General features: G+C 34.4%; 1 protein-coding gene across 1 annotated transcript in view; it reads left to right on the forward strand.

Annotated features, from left to right (window-relative positions):
- Positions 1 to 18,908, forward strand: part of Ush2a (usherin) — a 770,052-nt gene that overhangs the window by 245,742 nt on the left and 505,402 nt on the right. Inside the window, exons 18-19 of the mRNA XM_071619727.1 lie at positions 1,351 to 1,520; positions 8,343 to 8,487. Of these exons, the coding sequence (XP_071475828.1) occupies positions 1,351 to 1,520; positions 8,343 to 8,487 (315 nt within the window). The remainder of the gene's footprint in view (positions 1 to 1,350; positions 1,521 to 8,342; positions 8,488 to 18,908) is intronic.

The following is an 18,908-nucleotide window of genomic DNA, read 5'->3' on the forward strand; positions in this document are numbered from 1 at the left end:
TTGTTATTAATTCATGAAAAAGAGGACTTAAATGTAGTTATAGTCTTTGGGGAGTGCTTCACCAAAATATCCCTTATTTTCTAGTTCTTGAGTGGGTTGGCCACTTGTCAAGTCTTGCTCCATATCCACCACAGTTATGTTCAGTGAAATGGTGAACCGTTACCAATTTTACACATCTTTTTTAAGCTTTTTTCTCTTTACAAAACAAATATTTTAGATTTTACATTGAATATAATAATACAAAATCTGTAATTCAGAAGTGTGCTTTTAAGCATTGGACATTTGCAAGGAAGGAGAGAAAAATTATTTTCTTAAGGTTTGTTCATTAAGGCAAATGAACTATTTTTAATCTTTTATCTTATTCTTTATATTACACATATTTCAAATTTTATGAGCATTTTAAGAAAACAAGTACACTTTTGTCATGATTTGAATCTATAGATATTCAAAGAAACCCAAATCCTGATCTAAAATGATCTGCTAGGACGGTAGAGGATGAGGGTAGCTTTAGGTTGATGTCCAAGGGAATCGTTTCATGAATAAAATGTGCATTGTGCTTGAGCATCTCTTAATGACTACCAGCCATCTTGGACAAATAATGGGGCCATGATAGCACAAGTGATGAGGCATGGCATTCTGGAAGGGGAAAATCAAGGTCAGAAATGAAAAGTAATGGGTGAAACTGCAATACTGGACCCTCATAATCTTATGGGTCACTGGCTAATGAAAGTGCGATGAGGTCCTTTGATAATACACCTTTGGTTAGCACATTTAAAATCCATATTAAGATCTCAAGGATGGCAGGGGGAAAATGTATGGTGTGTATGTACCTTGAACATTTCAATCAAGACTTACTAAAAACTTGGAGAATTTCTTTGGGGTGATTTAAAACATTTTAGGCTTACCTCTTTGTGCATTGATTTGGTTCACTGAGATACTTCAGTACATGAGAAATCCAGTGTATCCTTATACATTGTTCTGAATTTTGTGGTCTGAGTCATATTCAGTTTTGAGATTTCTTTCAAATATTTATAATCTCTAGAGTTTTCTAGCCAGGTATGCACTAGCTATCTTTATGAACATAAACAAAGTCCTCTAAGATTTTTATTTTGTAAATGACAAATATCTTAGCTGATAATGCAAAAATGGAGGACATCCTTGACAATGACATTTTTTAAAAGTGAATATCTTTCATATATAGCAGCATATTCTTGTATTGTTTTTTTTTCAAATCAGAATATTTTATAAAGAAGAGAGTGTTTCAGAAACTAGAATAAATATGTGAGCAAGTTTGAATACTGATAGAGAACAGCATTCATTGTTTTGATGTTGTTATTTTGTCTTTGATAGCGCCTGTGTTCATGATCCCTCCTTTAGTTGTTCCACTCTCCTCGCACTCTCTCAATGTCTCTTGGGAGAAGCCAGCAGAAAATATTACAAGAGGAAAAGTTGTGGGGTACAACATCAATATGATTTCCGAACAATCACCTCAACAACCTGTCCCAGTGGTGCTTTCAAAGGTATTGTTATTTTTAACTAATTTCCTTTCATTTCTGAATTTGCAGAATTCTGTAACAGAATCTCCCTCTGCATTCACTAAACAGGACATTTTCCTTCCAAACCTGATGTTAAATGTAGGAGTCCCTTTATTGTACATTACTTCTTTTCTTTTTACAATAAGTAAGCATATATTGAAACAAAGTTAGTATGATTTTGTTTCATCAGATCTGCTTTTTAACTTATACATCTTGTAAGAAAATAACTTTTGATAACTAAGCACTTTCATGCTATTAGAACACAAAATAGTATATTAAGCCAATCTGCAATCAGTTGATATTTATATTGTATTAATTCTATTGGAGGTCTAAATAACATTGATAAGAACATCATATGGGTACATTTTATATGTATTTCTATTTCCTTAGAAAAAAATATTGACGAATTTGTCATAGCTTATAAAAATTATGTTACAGGTTTTGGATATATACTCACATATTACCTTCTAGCAATTTATACTCCAGCAAGCAATAATGAGAATAGTAATCATAGTGATCATTTTACTGTATCCATGAACTACTTAATTTGATACACATAACAGTCCTAGAAGATGAGAGATTCTTGTTCTCTCTAGCTTATAGATATAGTTGATATACCTCATTTGCTCATTTTCTAGCATAGGGGTGGCCAGTAGCAGAGGCTGTGGACATCAACTGGATGGATAATCCTGTGCATGTGGCTGTCCACTGTGTCTTCTGAGGGACATTAACTGAACTAAAAAGATCTTCACTTTTTTATGCCCACTCCCAAAAATCTAGTCACATTTTTTCTTTCCCAGACTTCCTATTTTCTAATCTTTCAATCTTTCTTCCTTTATACTCATGGCCCATAGAGCCAAGTGACTATCATATATTTAACCCTGAGGTACTTAACCCTGTGGAAAATATAAAACAAATGCCTGGGACGACTGCCTGAAGTTCTGCCTGTTGAGAGGATTTCTTTTCACTGCTGGTTTTTAGGACCTTCTAGGTAGGGTTACAGAGCAGTAGCTACCCATTTTTGATTGGCATCCATATACCAAGACAACTCATCTGTGAGCTAAACTAACTAACTATCTCTCTCTCTCTCTCTCTCTCTCTCTCTCTCTCTCTCTCTCTTTTTTCCTTTCAGCTCCTCAGGGAACTTCACTGGATTTGCAGGTTCTGTCATGGCTTCTTTCTATGCTTCTACCCAACCCCAGATATTCACTTCCATTTTATGATGAATTTCTGTTAAGCTCCCTTGACCCTGAGACTTGGCATGCCTGAAAGAATCTAGTTCTTGTGAAGTAGCTCTAGTCATCAGGTCATTTGATGTTTCAAGGTCAGGCATTCTGCTTTTAAAACAGTAGCATGATGGCTTTGTTCAGCAAATGCTATAGAGTTTCTATCATGTGATAAACTCTTGCTCCAGACATTAGGGATTTACTCTGTCACTCTCTTTCCATAAGGAACTCATCTTTTCCCATCATCATTACTTCTAGTACTGTAGATGCTATTAGACTTTAGATGCAAAATGGTTCCTCTGCTTGCACCACAACTTAGATCTGTGCAGAGCTCTTTCTCACTCTGGGATGCACTTGGAAGTGGCAGTGTTCTATATTGCTTGGTAACTTGGTTAGAATATGCTCTGAGTGTGGAATATGCTCCCTTTTGAGTGTAAGGAAGTCATCAGACTTTGTGCTTCCTTTTAGTGGTGGTAGATACTAGATACCATAATTTTGTCTTTTCCTCTGCAGTGGGTATCCTAGTGTTTCTCAGACAATTTGGACTCCTTTAAAACCTTCACCAATGTGGTAGATCTCCTAATCTTTATAAAGTTATTCTCCCACTTTCTGGAGCACATGTCTTACTAAGACCTATACCATGCCTGTTGTTTCTTGCTTATCTGATTCATTTAACATGATCTTATTGATATACAGAACTGAGACTGTCAAGGAGACTTTTATAGTTCACCTTAATTTGGTGATTAATTATCCTCCGATTGTCTTTCTTCAATGCACTGATAACAATGCAAGAGCCATCTGATTATATAGTCCTGATAAGTACTGCTTTGCACAAAGTAGTCCTAATAATTATGAGTTCATCACCAATGGAAGTTTAAATATTGTACCACTAGACAATGCTGTGGGCTATACTTACTACCTATCAGTGCTTTACTTACTACCTATAACAAGGTACCCATTGTCAGCCAGTTGAGGTACCCAACTCCAAAATACCACTGTAGAAACTCCTTTCAAAGCCCTCTCCTGGTACAATTTTCTAGATCAAGTTCCCCAGAAACCGTACACTGTGCTAGAAGACTAGCATGCAAAAGATTTATGGGAAAGAGCTCTAAGAAACAATACATGTAAAGTAGCAAAAGATGCAAGATTTAATTCTTTCTTGTGGATGAATAAAAACTCCATTGTGGATATATCTTCCTTATCCATTTGTCTCTTAACAGGCACCTAAGTCGGTTCCATAACTTGGCTATTATGAATTGTGCTACTATAAACATTGGTATTAACACATCATTCCATTCTAGTATGTTGACTTTTGCTCTTTTGGAGTAACATCAAGGGGTGTGATAGCTAGGTCATATGGTGGTTCCAGTTCTAGTCTTCTAAGGAATCTCTACCCTTGCTTTCCAAAGTGGTTATACCAATTTGTAGTTCCATCAGAAATACGCAAGTGTACCCAACCCCCACATCCTCACCAGCAACTATTGTTATTTGTATTCATGATGATTGTCATCCTAACTAGGTGAGGTGAAATCTCAGTGTACTTTTGATTTGAATTTTTTCTGATGCCTAAGGATGTTGAACACTTTTTACTGTATTTTTGGCCATTCATATTTTTCTTTTGAGAAATATCTGTGTAGATCATTTGCCCTTTTATTGATAGGTTGTTTTTTTTTTTTTTTTGGGGGGGGGGTGTTAAGTTTTTTGAGTTCTTAATATGTCCAGGATATTTGTCCACTGTCAAAAGAGTAGCTGGCAAAGATCTTTCTCTCATTCTGTAGATCCCCTATTCACATTTCTAACTTTTTTTTTTTTGGTGTGCAAAAGCTTTTTAATTGGATGCTGTTTCATTTATTAACTCTTGGCATTATTTTCTGAACTTTATGAATCCTGTTGCAAAAGCCATTACCTGAGCCTACATATTGGAGTATTGACCTTATGTTTTCTTCCAGGAGTTATATTGTTTCTTGTCTAATTTTTTTAGTGTTTGATTCATTTTGAGTTGATTTTTGTGCAGGGTGTGAGATAAAAGCTAGTTTCATTCTTTTATATATGGATAACCAGTTTTCCCAGCACTATTTGTTAAAAAGGCTGTCTTTTCTCCAACGTATGTTTTTGGCACCTTTGTTAAGGGTCAGATGACTGTATATGTGTGGGTTTGTCTGTGTCTTCTATTCTGCTGGTGTCTGTATCTGTTTATACAGATCTGTTTATACACCAGAATCATTCTGTTTTTGTTACTATAGCTTTGTAGTTTAATTTGATATTGGTATTATTATGCCTTGATCTGGTAAATGGATAGAATTGAAGAATGCCATGCTAAGTAATAAGTCAGATTCAGAAAGTCAAGGGTCAAATGTTTTCTCTCATGTGTGGAACCTGCAGAAAAGTAAGGAATGGAAAAAAAGGGGGAGGATTGTATGAAAATAGAAGGACGAACAGTGGAATAGAGGAAGGGTATTGAGGGGGAGAGAAGAGGAGTGGGTAAGAGGATTATCAATAGAATGAAATTGACCAAATTTACTATGTTCATATATGAATATATCGCATCGCAATGAATCCCATATTTTGGTATATCTATAATGTACCAATTTTTTTTGAGAGAGAGAGAGAATTTTTTAATATTTATTTTTTAGTTTTCGGCGGACACAACATCTTTGTTTGTATGTGGTGCTGAGGATCCAACCTGGGCCACACGCATGCCAGGCGAGCGCACTACCGCTTGAGCCACATCCCCAGCTCTAATGTACCAATTTTAAATGACAATAAATAGGAAGGTCAGTAGAGTGGAGGAAAGAGGTCACAGACAGGGTGAAGGGGAGGGAGAAGGGAAGTTCTAGTGATTGAAATGGATCAAATTATGTTATATGCACTTAAGAATATGTCAAAATAAACCACACTATTATGTATAAGTATAATGCACCAATAAAAACTAATAAAAATAGAAGGGTAAACAGCAGGGTAGTACAAGCGGATAAGAGGGAAGGAGAAGAGGAGGCCAAAGAGAGGTATTAGGGAATTAAATTGAATCAAAATAAAACCTACTACTCTGTATAATTATTATATACCAATAAACAATTTAAAAGATGCAAATTAAGCCAAACAATAAGTTGAGCTATGATGCAATAGTGCAGAAGGCCTCAACTGATCCTGTGGGTAGTTCTGGAACCGCAGTCACATTTGAGGTTGTCCCAAATGGAGTCCAGAGGTCAGATCTTTGTACCTTTGTTGTATTTGCTTCCTAGGGCTGCCATAATATATTGCATAAATGAAGTGACTTAAAACAACAGATCTTTGATTCTTCGTAGTTATGGAGGCCAGAAGTCTGAAACTAAGCTTCTTTGCTCCTTCCACAGATTTTAGTGGAGAATCCTTTCTTGCTCTTTCCAGGTTTCAGCAGTTGCTTGTTCTATTTGGATTTTAGGGAAATAATTTCAGTGTCTGCTTCTGTTATAATATATCACCTTCTTCTCTGCGTCTCCATCTCCTCTGCCTGTGTATCCTCATTATCCTCATTTCTCCTATAAAAGCTCCAGTCATTGACTTTAAGACTAACAATAAATACAGGATAACTTAGCTATAACATCTGCAAAGACCCTATGTACAGAAGGCTACATTCTGAGATCTTCAGTGGCCATAAATTTTGGGAAGACACTCTTAAACCCACTAGATTTAATAGATTTGCCATTTTTCTAAGACTTTTTAGTAAACAGAGCATGTATACAACACAAAATTTTATTTTATGTATTAGATAGAAAAAAGAGTCAGTGATTTGTGATTTCTTGCTGTAGTTTTCCACTAGTTTGAACATGTTTGATTCATTGGCAACTATGTTACAATTAAAATCCTAATTAGTACAATACACATCCTTTAGTTTAAACAATGTAGTCTGCCAATCTGGCATGTCATAGTATTTATGATAAGTTTACAATTATAACTGATGTTTGGTCTTTAATTGTTATATGTTTTTTTTTTCTATATATAGAACAATAAAGCAGCTTGGTGTTTTGTTTTTATTATTCTTTTGTTTCTATAGGTTATCAAATTTTAAATTCAATACCTAGGCAAATACTTCAAGTTTAATTTATTATACTCTTAAAGGAAATTATCTAAAAAAATACTCCAAATGTTGAACTTTATAATTATCTGTATTTATATTTATTTATTGAAGATTCATTTATTTGAACATAGTCATATCACTTAAAGACAGGGATATGTTCTGAGAAATGTATTGTTAGGAGATCCATTGTGCAAACACCACAAAGTGTATCAGAAGATGGTATACATCAATCACTCCACATGGTCTCTAGATACAATTGAGAAGTGTGGTGGACACAAGATATGTGAAGCTGCTGCTAGTGTTACACAGCACACTGCTTTACAAGAAACTTTGTTTTTATAAATAAAGAATTACACTCAAGTAATAAAAATGTATGATATAGTAAATATGTAAAGCAGTAACAGCCATTTTTGTTATCATATCAGTATTTTGTACTATACATAAGTGCATGTACTACACTTTCATACCACTGGCAGCAGAGTAGATTTGTTGACACTCGTGTCACCCACAAACATGTAATTCTTTATACTACAACATGATAATGGCTATGACATCACAAGCTAAAATATTTCTGTGTCATAGAAATATTTCAGCTCCATTATATCTAATGGTACCATAATCATATGCTGTCAGTCTGGTCCATTGTTGACCAAAACACCATTATTTGCCATGTGAGTTTATATCAGTAGTCCTAAGAAAAATAACTTTGTATTCATTGTTGTGGTGTTCTGCTTTAATGACTTCTTTGCCTCAATATCATTCACATCCACAGCCTAAGCAAATTTACATAGTTCCTTTTGATCAATTGTAGTTATAAGGATAGGGGCCAATTCTCAGTGTTGGCGGTTTAATTACTTGTTTGTGGACTACAGAGTTCCTCTCTGTCTCCTTTGCCCAAATCTGCTATTTTCATTTGAAAGTGCATGATAAAGACATCATTTAAAAAAAAATAACTTTGATCTATTCTGCATATGCTTGTTTATATAAGAAAGATAATTGAGAATTAACCTCATGTGGATACTCACTAATATATTTAATTGTTTTCCCTTTTTGTTCTTTGGCTTTTTTTCAGAAAATGATAGAATTGATTTAACATAGTGACATTGTTCTGTTCTTATGCCATCAAATAGCATGTGGTATTACTACACTGGGTTACTTTTGGCCAAGTCCCATGGTTTTGTTTGGACTTTTTCACAGTAACAATGACAATGTCACCATCTTTATCTCTACTATTGGTGACAATAACCATACCACCACGCTGCTTTATGAGGCAATAACTTGGTTTCCTCATTTATCCACTCAGGAACTGGATTATTACCTCATAAAACAGTGTGATTGTACAATTATCAATTAAATCCTGGCTTGTTGAGTCTCTTACAAAAAAAAAAAAAAAAAATCCCTTTTCCTAATAGTAGTTGGCCTTAATTCCTTGTGTCTGAATTCATGGAACTTTGCCTGGCAAGATTATATTTTTTTCACTGATTATCTATTATCTGATTATTATTATTATGTTTTGTCTTGAAGCTGTTGCACACGGCTAAATCCCAAGACCTGTCTTATGTTGTAAAAGGACTAAAGCCTTATGGGATATACAAGTTTACTGTTTCTCTCTGCAATTCAGTTGGTTGTGTAACCAGTGCTTCAGGAGCAGGACAAACTTTAGCAGCAGGTAAGCGAGTTTTAATGGCGATGTAAAAATAGATCATATATTTATAAACAAATATCTACAAACTTTCTCTGCTTTGGACTTAATATTTGCAGCTTTTGTCCCCTAAAGCATTCTTTTGCGAACTGATTGCTATCTACCTTAATATTTTTAAAACAAAAAAAAAAAATAAAAGTTAAGCTTAAGAGGTGCCTAGGAGCTGTGCCCTAAGAGCTACAATTGATTCTGAGTGGGAGAAGCTGCAGGGCTCAGCCACAAGCCTGGATCCTAGAATGTACAGTTAAGAGGAGAGCTCAGAAGGCTTCCTGTGAGGGCTTCAGCATACTTCTTCCCTCAGACCTAACATGTTTTGTGGGGTTGGGTCTACCCACTCTTGTCCCATGGGATATCCAGGAATTAGTGGGTTGCCTTCAGATCATGTTTTGTCCTTATTGGATAGGCAGGTGTTACTTATTATTTGATTTATAATTAATAAGCTCCTACATTTATGAAATTTAAAAAGGAACTTATTGTCAAGTACAATCCTTATCAGAAATAGTGTGGATCATTTTTGCCTGCTTCACTTTAGAACCATATGGATTTATATAAACTTTGATTATATGTGTCACTAGTACCTGTATAATCCGATGACTTAGCATTCTTAGCATATTTGCAAATCAAACGTTCTCTGTCAGCAATTCCATAAGGCTCGGTTTCTCTTGAAGAAGTGTCTAGAGGTAGAAAGGTTAAAAGACTCCTGGATATACAGATATAAGCATCTATTTAAATCAAGTATTTCCTAGACTTCATTCATAAATATCTTCATCCTATTATTAGTGGGTATAATTCTATTCTATATAAACTCCATACCTTAGTTTTTCAACTCAAAAAATTAAGATAATGTATTTTGTAGGAGTTTTACAAGAATTAGAAAAGTTAATATATATAAAATAATTAAAACATTCTCATTACAGTGCAAATTCTCAATAAAATTGGATATGATTGTTGTCATACTATTATACAATGTTTTTATCAATGGATAAATGTTATGGAATTTCTAGCACTATCAAAATCAAGAAGTTTATTATACAAGTTTAATTTTATAATATTATAGCATATATGCAACAATGGAGAGTTTTAAAACCAAGTCTATTGCAAAAACAAACTTTAGGAAGAAAAAGTCTGAAAGCATCGTATTATTTCTGCAAGAAGTGTATCATTATAATATGCATCTCAAAAATTTGCCCCCAAACTACTAGTTTCAAATTTATTATTTTCTGTACAATTATTAAGATGCCCTAAACAAGTCTTGTGACGGCTCTCAATCAGTGAGCATCTATGTATTATAGGGAATTCAAAGATAATCTACACAGTGCTGGGGTGAAGGAGTCAACACTTAACAAGTAGGATTAATACCCTTCCATGGTATTAATCCTAATTAATCTAAGATCTATCAGAAAGACTAAAAGAAAGCTATGGGAACAGAAAATGGGAAAAATGGTTTTGATTTGGGATATTGTAAATTGTCTCATAAAATTATGCTAGAGAGGGACTGAATGACTGGCAAAGATTTTTGCAAGAATTTACTAAACACAACCATGTTCCTGTCAGTATCTTAGAAGCCGGCACTGTCCCAGGTACTGCTGTGATGAAAGCTGGGGTTAATGAAGACTTCTCTTGCAGTAAAATATAGAATAAATAAGAAGAAAGGGTGTGAATAGAGTCTGGTAGTCTTTTCTAAAAGGCAATGATGAAATAAATCAGATGAGTAGAAGTGAAAATTTTAAAAAGGGAATGGAGTCCTATCATAGAGAAGAAATCCATGGGTTGATAAAAGGGAAGACTAGATGGTGATGGTAAATATGGTAGCCCTCTAATTAGGATGGCCAGAGCAGAAGCCAGAAAGTAAAGGATTGAGTAGTGGCAAGAAAAGATGATGGGAAATTTCAGATGCATGGTTCTTTGATTTTCACCAAAGTTTTCCATCTACTCAGTTTCCATTAGAAAAAAAAAAATTGCATTGACTTTTGTTTCCATTTGAAATCCTTTCTTTCCTAAAGGAGAAATTATTTTAGTGATTTTCTAGGGTAGGGTGGGAGTTGGTTTTATTGTTCATTTGATTTTTGTCTTTTGTTTGTTGTTGTTATTTATTTTATTCTTATGCAAGACATTCAACCTAGGGCAAAAGTTTGTTTTAATCCCTTAGTATATTTTATGGGAACTCTCTGACCCTTTGTCTTCTAAGAAGAAAATAACGTCACTTACATGGCAGTAGAAGGGAAATAACCTGTCCTATACTTTACTGTACAATACGCCATTTTCAGGTAGCTTTAGGTCAGTGAAAAGGAACTTACTTGTTTTGTTTTTAATTATAAGGAAACCCCCACCAAATATAGATTCAGTATCCTTATCCCTCCTTTATTTACAGTACGTGAGTAATTATTTTTTCTAAAAATTTCCCAAGATTAAACATCTGGATAGAACTCATGGAAATTATGTCATAGAAATAAATGATGTAGATGCCTGTTCTTTTGAATAATCAACAAATTTGTTGTAGGAAAGCAATGAAAGTTGACTTGCAGTTGCTTCTAGTAATAACATTGCAATTGGGAGGTATATATTATTCCAGCAAACTTCAATGGACTTGAGGGAAGTTAAAATCTTAAATCTAATATAGTAATATGAGCTCATTATCAGAGATGAAAAGAGGCTAGCAACCATCCAAAATTTTTGAAAAAGAGCATTGCAAATTAGAAGTGATCTTTAACCTTTTAGAAGCATTGAATCTTGGAAAATAAATGTTTCCTCATTAAATTTTGATCATAAAATTAAAAAGATATTTGTAAAGTTTTATCTGGCTGTTTCATTAAAAAACTTGAGAATTATAATTGGCTCTTTTTTGTTTTAAATATTTTATTCCTACTGCCTTTGATTAGAATGGGCCCATTGTGTCCCAGGTATTGTATTGCTCTCTCTTGATTTTGATGCTAGTGACAAAGTCTGAGAACTGACTTACTGAAGGTATTCTTCCAGGAATAGCTAGTGTCTCACCTTTGCAAAAATCTCAAAATATTGCAGCTTCAGATTTGTTTCTAGTTGTATGAGTGTGAAGGTCTGATGAAGTGGGCCCTCTGAAAATTTTTATTACGCTTTTTCTTAAAAATTACCCATTTAATTTAGGAAATTTGTTGTATTTTCACTTTTTTCAAACGGAGTCCACTTTACACCTTCTTTTTAAGAAATTCCTTTTGGAGATTCATTCCTGAAGGAATAACATGATATTTCTTTCACCTGTCAAAAATTGACCTCTAATTCTCTGAGCTTAGGAGTGCCCATCTCCCATTAAGCAAATAATTAGTGGTGCATTAAGTTTTCACTCTGAATCCAAAGTGAAATGTATAGTCTGTTTGCCTCTGGGTTGAAAACACACATTGTTTTGCATGCAGGTACGTAAGTCTTTTCATTGCGAATAGGACCCAAAGTGATTAAACAAGCACTCTTAATATGTTAATTTATAATTTTAATTACAACAATCTTGTATATATAGTCATTAGTGAATACTAATATAAATATTTTTCTACCTTTTTATTCATAATGCATAAACCAATCATCCAGTTACTTCTCTGAGGTTGCCTGTTTTCGCTTCATAATACAATCTTTGTTCTTAGTTATGAATGCATTTTGTTCGTTCCTGTCTTGAATAATCCCTCATTAAGCTAGTCACTTTCTGCTCCATGCTAAAAAGGAAAAATTATCATGCAAATGTGGCATGCCATATTAAAAAGCACATTACCAAACACTTTTGTTGCTGTCCTTCAATTAGTTTCCCTTCTTTGAATTTAATTCCATTTGTTGTTAAACTACTGACTTGATGTATGGACTCATGAATCTGAGGCTGCTGCCAAGAAAGTGGTGGGAAAAAAAATCAAAGCCTCTTGGAAGAGCTGCAGAGGCGAGCTGAAATGAATTTGCTTCACCTTTGACAAGAACACTTGAACGGCACTGGAATCCTCTGATGATTCAACTTGGCTAATTATCCAATTATTTATTTCAAGAATAAAAGCAGCATTTTACAATTAGAGAAGTGTAAAGCAGCCTGAGAAATTTAGTAATGACAGATGACTTAAGTAACTTCTCAGATAAACAGTATCTGTGCAAAAACTTGTCTCACCAAGTCTTCTCAGGCAGCAGTTCTTGTGTCTTAGCATCAGTGAAACTGAGTGCACCAAAGGTTTTTTGTTTGTTTGTTTTGCTCTTTCAACAGAAATTATTTTACACTCATAACCACCATGTCAAATTTCCTTGGCTCTTAAGCAACATTTAAGTTGCATTTCTCTTGATTAAAAGCTTTTGGTTCAAAGCAATACTTTTTAATTGCCTAATGATATAAGTCAGTTCTTAGGAAAGAACCGCACATTTAGGAGTTCATTTGCAATATAACTGAAAAATTCATTGCATGGCAGTAAAACAATTTACTGTTAATTACAAGGAGAAGAATTTGCTGTAGCATGCTCACAGATTGCCATGAATCATGCAGCACTCCTAGAGATTTATAACAGATGTGTAAGTGGGATGAATTAGCAGGGTTTAATAACAGAGACACAAATCATGCAGACTTCAAGGAGCTTTAATTGATATACTAGAATGTGACGGGCATGAATCACTCAGCCATTCAACAGCACTGTAACATATGGTCAGCTCAATATGCTGCATCTTAAATCGGTTGGTGAGTCGTTGGTTGTCCCATATGGTGGAAGCAATATATTTTTCATGATTTAAAAAAAATACATCCATTTTTTAAAGAAATATGATTGCAAAGCATGTTTGTTATTGAACAGTCACCTGAATGCCAAATCGTTTTTGTTTTTTTATTGTTTTGCTTTTTAAATGATTCTTTTTTAAAAACATGGCAGCTTCCCAAAATAAATAGGAAATACTACTTGTAATACCAGATAGCTGGAGGCATTATGGGAACCAGATCTATGCTTGTTGGCACACTTGACCCCCAGCAAGCCTATAGAAAGCACTGCTGATGCTGTCTGTGATTGTCAGGGAAATCCTTCAGACTCAGGGAAACTAAGCAAAATCAAAGGATGATGTCACTTTTGGAGAATTTAGGAAGCCCAGCTTGCATTGAATGGGTGATCTCTACTTAGCTGGGTAAGAAAGTGGCTGTGATAATGCTGTGGCCCCTAATGTTACAATTGGATGCACCATTTTATTACTGATTCCTTAATTAAATGTTCAGTCCTTCAGGAGCATTCAAAAAAATAAACACTAGCACACAATCACACAGACAGTAGCACTGGTTCCATGTCATTCATGAAGAATTATTTCAGCGTTTGAGTACAGGTATCCTAGTTGAAGACCATAACTGGTAGTGTGCAAACATGTTTTTATTGGAACTGGAATCTGGCAGCTTTCAGAAAAGCTTTTGCAGCATTAGTAAATCTGACAGACTTGAAAAAGGAATATTGCAGCCTTAGAACTGTGGCTGCCAGGATTTAATGTCAACAATTAAAATTTATTTTGATCCTTACCTAGTGTTTATTACTATTTGTATACACAACAGACCTTACTAATACAGAGATGTACTATTAGATGGAATTACCATCTGTTCAGAGTGAAATGCTGGCATCTGTCTTAGATGCTAAAACTAAAATGATATTATTTGTAACAAAACAAAATTAACTGCTTTTTACTCACCGACTTTAATTTTGAGTGTGTAAATGTACCCAAGGAAAGTGTGTTTTTGTGAAACACATAATGACCTTGGTCATCAGGTCTGCTTTGTCAAGGGTGTCTATTGGCCTTTTTGTCTTTGAGGAATGGCATTCAGAAATCAAATTTTAAAAACACAGTCTTAGTTTTGTAATGGACTATATGTGCATTCTATAATAAGGCATTAAAACAATGCAATTAAAATATGTAAAAATTGACTGAATCAGAGAGGCTCTCCTTTGCAAAATATTTTGATAGATGTGCCCTAAAAACTGTAAGGAAAGAAATTAACCAGGCAAAAATTCATCTGAACAAAGTTGCTATAGGTCCCACAGTGACACCTTTAGGAAAATATAAACTGAATCTTCTCTGTTAGGCTATTTAAAATTTTCTCTCACACTGACATATATAAAAGATTTACATTCAGCACCTCTCAGGTTTTTTTTTTTTTTGAAAGCCTAAGTATCCTATTAAAAAAAGGTCTCTAGCTTTTTGAAGTTAGAGAATTTGGAAGATCAAGGACAATGGTAGTTCCCATGCTGATGTTAGATCACTGATGGTACTTTCTGAGAAGCCAGACTTCAATTCTATATATCACAAAATAATAAATTGTGTGACACCAGCATTTAATGCATGTACACAGTGCATTAACTGTAACTGTAGTACATTTATTTGTGCTGGAGGAGACTTGAAAATGATTAAAAAATCAATACTTTGCTGTCAGAGAAGCAAGTGTTACGATGCATTTAAGTAGTTAATTGCATAAGCCCCATAAAAGCTTCAAGTTTGGGTAGCAAGGATGCCATAATTACAGTCCAAGCAACTACCTTTTATTAATGGTGGACTTTAGGGAATGGTGGTTGCTGTCATCACTGCTACTATATATGCAGTTCAGAAATAATGGATCCCCTTCTCTCTTCACCTATAGGATGCTACTTAGGTACATACAGATCATCAATTATCACAAAAATGGTAATGAGTTAAGGTAGTCTTTGTTTAACAGGCTCACTTAAGTTCTTTAAAAGTATTGCCTTTGTAGCCTTTCTTTATTTGAGGGAACACATAGACCAATCCTAACATTTGTATTTCATACTTGGGTAAAGAAACAGTGGCTGAAAGCTGAGGGAATAAGCCAGAGGGTTCTTGCAGGCTTCCTCAAGGATTAAGGAGATCAGTATGCCCCGCACCCCTTTGTGGTTTACAAACTGAGAAACACTAGTTTTAAAATGTTCTTTCATAAAATTTGAAACTAGAGATCCTAGACACAACCAGATCTGTCACTGCTTAAAAAATGAGTTAACTGAGGAACAGAGAGATCAAATAATGGACTATTAGCCAATGTTCCTTAATTAGTGTCTTACAGAGCCAGTCTAGAACCTAAATTTTCTCCTTTTCAGGTTAGTCTCATTGAGTGTATCTACTCATGAATATGATTAGTGAACAGGAAATGGCAAATATATTTTGTTCTCTTAAGTCAGAAAATAAAGAGTCAATATGGCAATGTTGGGTGATCTCTGAGTTTGTGGGGAGAATCTCTTCCTCTTCTGGGTACTCATTACTGAGCAGTTACAGCTGGGAACTTGTCAGTTGGGAAACCATGACCTCTTCACGTGGATTTTTGTCTGCATCCTAGTCCCAGCACCCTCATGCAAGTATTCTGGCCCACCAGTTTGGCAAATTGCATTTCATGTCACATAGTGGTTCTACATCTTTGAGAGAAAGTCAAATTATTTTCTTTAGACAGGCGCCTAAGGTTGTGTTATGTTAATCTGCTTCCTACGTATCCCTGAAACATGGAAGGGCTAGTCACTTCTAGAATTCTGTTTTCATAATAGTAAGTGGATAACATTTCAACATAATGAATGACACAGTCATACAGTCTTCATAGACAACAAATTCTTCCCTGAAAACAAATGTAGAGATTTGATTACAAAGACCTGTGTATCAGTAAGAGTGTCTGCCTAGTTTTTATCCTATGATGCTCAAAACTCACACTACATAAATTTTGCAAGTGCAAATTTATTCATTACAATATGCCATTAATCAGATTATAAAGTAATAAATGCTGCATAAAGAAGTAGATTACCAGAACATTTTATAAAAGTATCTTTATAAATAGGAGAGATTGACTAGAAATTGGATTACAGTGCAACTGAGAAAAAAATTATAAGAACACTTTAATTTCATTCCAAGTGAAAGCAAACATCATATATTATTTTTTGAAATGATAGATATTAAGGATGCATTTTATGTTTTACATTCATAATAGAATTTTCTAAGTAAATACAGATACATCTTAAATATAGGTAAATTGCTTTCTTTCACAATATGCAATTTGAAAGATGTGTTATTGATGAGTAGTAATATTGCCTTGTATTCGTATTGAAATTTGTTTTGTAAAACTAAAATAATCATGCATTTTTGTGGTAACAGAAGTTATTGTCAAAATATTTTGCCCAAAATTTATCCTCATGTTGTTCATAGGAAAGCTTGGGCAGATATAATTTTGTTATTTTTCTGAAATCTTTGCAGCATTGAAAATTTAAAAGTGAAATATAATTCTAAAAGTCTGCAGAGCCCTTCCTGTTATTTAATATTATCTCTTAATTTACTGTTTTATAATTAAGAAACATTTAAAGACCACATTTATTTGTATCTATAATCCCTTTGCTTTTTTATAATGTAACAAATAAGCCTTCATTACCTCAGTCTCTCTTGGTGATTCTGTGTGTATGTTGATGGTAGGGCTGGGCAGGGGGCAGCAGGCCAGTCTAGTTTAACTGATTGACAACTTCACTTAATTCCTCCTTCTGGTCTTAGAGAAAAGAATGACTCAGCAGGGCGCTCACCCTTTCAAACAGGCTGGTTGACTACTCCATGTGAAACTGTACAATACACCAGCTGGACTTTAAAAAAAAATTTTCTTAAGTCAGGAAAAGGATAAAATATGTCTAGTTCAACTCAAGAGTTGACTTCCTAAGAACAGTGTAATTGCTTGGTGAGACTATTTCCCTGGGAATCGAAGGAAGTGCTCCACAACTTTACTAGACTTTGAATAGTTGACATTAATTTGTGGACTGTCAGTGAAAGAGTGCCTTTATTGATTATAATCTTTTTGCCAAAATAAAAGCAAGTGCATGCTCTCACTTTTAGGAGGTTGTCTTTTAAAAAGCAACTACAAAGTTGCTGGAATCCCTTTAGATTTTTGACTCTCAATTTATATTTCTGATAAGAAGTGATTATGGGTTATGCTACAGAATTCTGAATAGTATGGTGGTTCAGAACTTCATTGCTGTCCTCATTCAGTTAGAGTAAAGTTGTATTGAATGTCAAACAAGGGTCACCTTGAGGACGAAAGTGCTCTTTTCAAACAACGAAACTCTTCCATCATTAAAAAGTGCAGAAGGCCCATTCATGCTTCCTTTAAATATTCAGTTCAAATGAAATTAATCTAGAATGTTTTCAGTATTAGGGAAAATTCTATTGGGCTAGATGGTATTTTTCAAATTGAAAAGGTCAGCACCCTAGTCCCAGAACATTATTCAATTTCTGGAGTCCAGAAAATAGAAGAACTCAAAATATCATTTTTTGTGTTTCTAAAAAGTTAAAAATTAAAAATAAATTATGTAGTTGTTTCTTCACTTGCATCTTTGAGCCCAGGACTGAGAAATCTTGGGTAACCCTCTTTCTTTGGTTAAGCTCATAACCAAGGTAGCAATAAAGCAGAGTGCTTAAGTCTAGGGCTTTGAAAACAGAAGGCTGCAGGCTGAGTTCTGCCTCTGTTCCTTCTCAGCTGTGTCCATTTAAGCAAGTTAATCTGACCCTCAGTTTTCTCTCCTATAACATGGAAATAAAAATAACATCTAATTTATAGGCTTGCTCTGAAAATTCAATGAGGTAATGGGCACAAGATGCAACAGAGTGGCCTGATGAAATTTTAATACATTGGTGGAATTCCAAACTCTGATGACAATCTTAGCCGGAGAAGGAGTTTCTGGATGGTTTATCTTTTTATTTTGTTTTGGATTATTTTGAAGTGGGATGACAGCCTGCAGAATGAAATCTTTGAGAACCCACTATTTAGCTGCTTTTTGGCACAGAATACTAGGAGAAATCATGCATATAATTTATAGATTTATACATATATAAAAATATCACATGGGTTTTAGAGGCAGAAGATGAACAGGATTGTTAATTATCTTTCTAAGTTAATGAACTTTTTCTTCAGTGCCTCTGCTTCTTGACTAAAAGTTAAAATAGAATCACAAGTAATTATTTCTCTTTTAGAAAGCTGGCCAGAGTCTAAAAGGTAATGCATAATAATTTAAACTGTTTTAAGGTAGGTTTCCTTTCATGATTGCAGGGTTCTTATATTTATATCATTTTGATTTATGTTTATTGAAACAGGCCATGCCTCAGTGTCAATAAGGCTATGTTAACACAAGTCTAAATTAAAAGTTCACAGCCTTTTTAGGTGTTATTTTTAAGTAGGCTTGCTCTTCACTTTCACCTATCAAATCCAGCCAACACACTTAGCATAAGAAAAAATCTCAGCCCACTAACTCAACTGTTCAAAGAAACAAAAAAATCAAAACACAAGCACATTAGCCACAATTTTCAGTGGCTCAGGTGATACTCTTATTCCCTTTGTAGAGAAAATCTTAATCTCTGTTTCTCTTAGAATTTCTTTGGAACTCCCAAGAATTGCCAGTGTCCCAGGATCT

The sequence above is a fragment of the Marmota flaviventris genome, chromosome 12 (genome assembly GCF_047511675.1).
Source record: "Marmota flaviventris isolate mMarFla1 chromosome 12, mMarFla1.hap1, whole genome shotgun sequence".
NCBI classification, from domain to species: domain Eukaryota; kingdom Metazoa; phylum Chordata; class Mammalia; order Rodentia; family Sciuridae; genus Marmota; species Marmota flaviventris.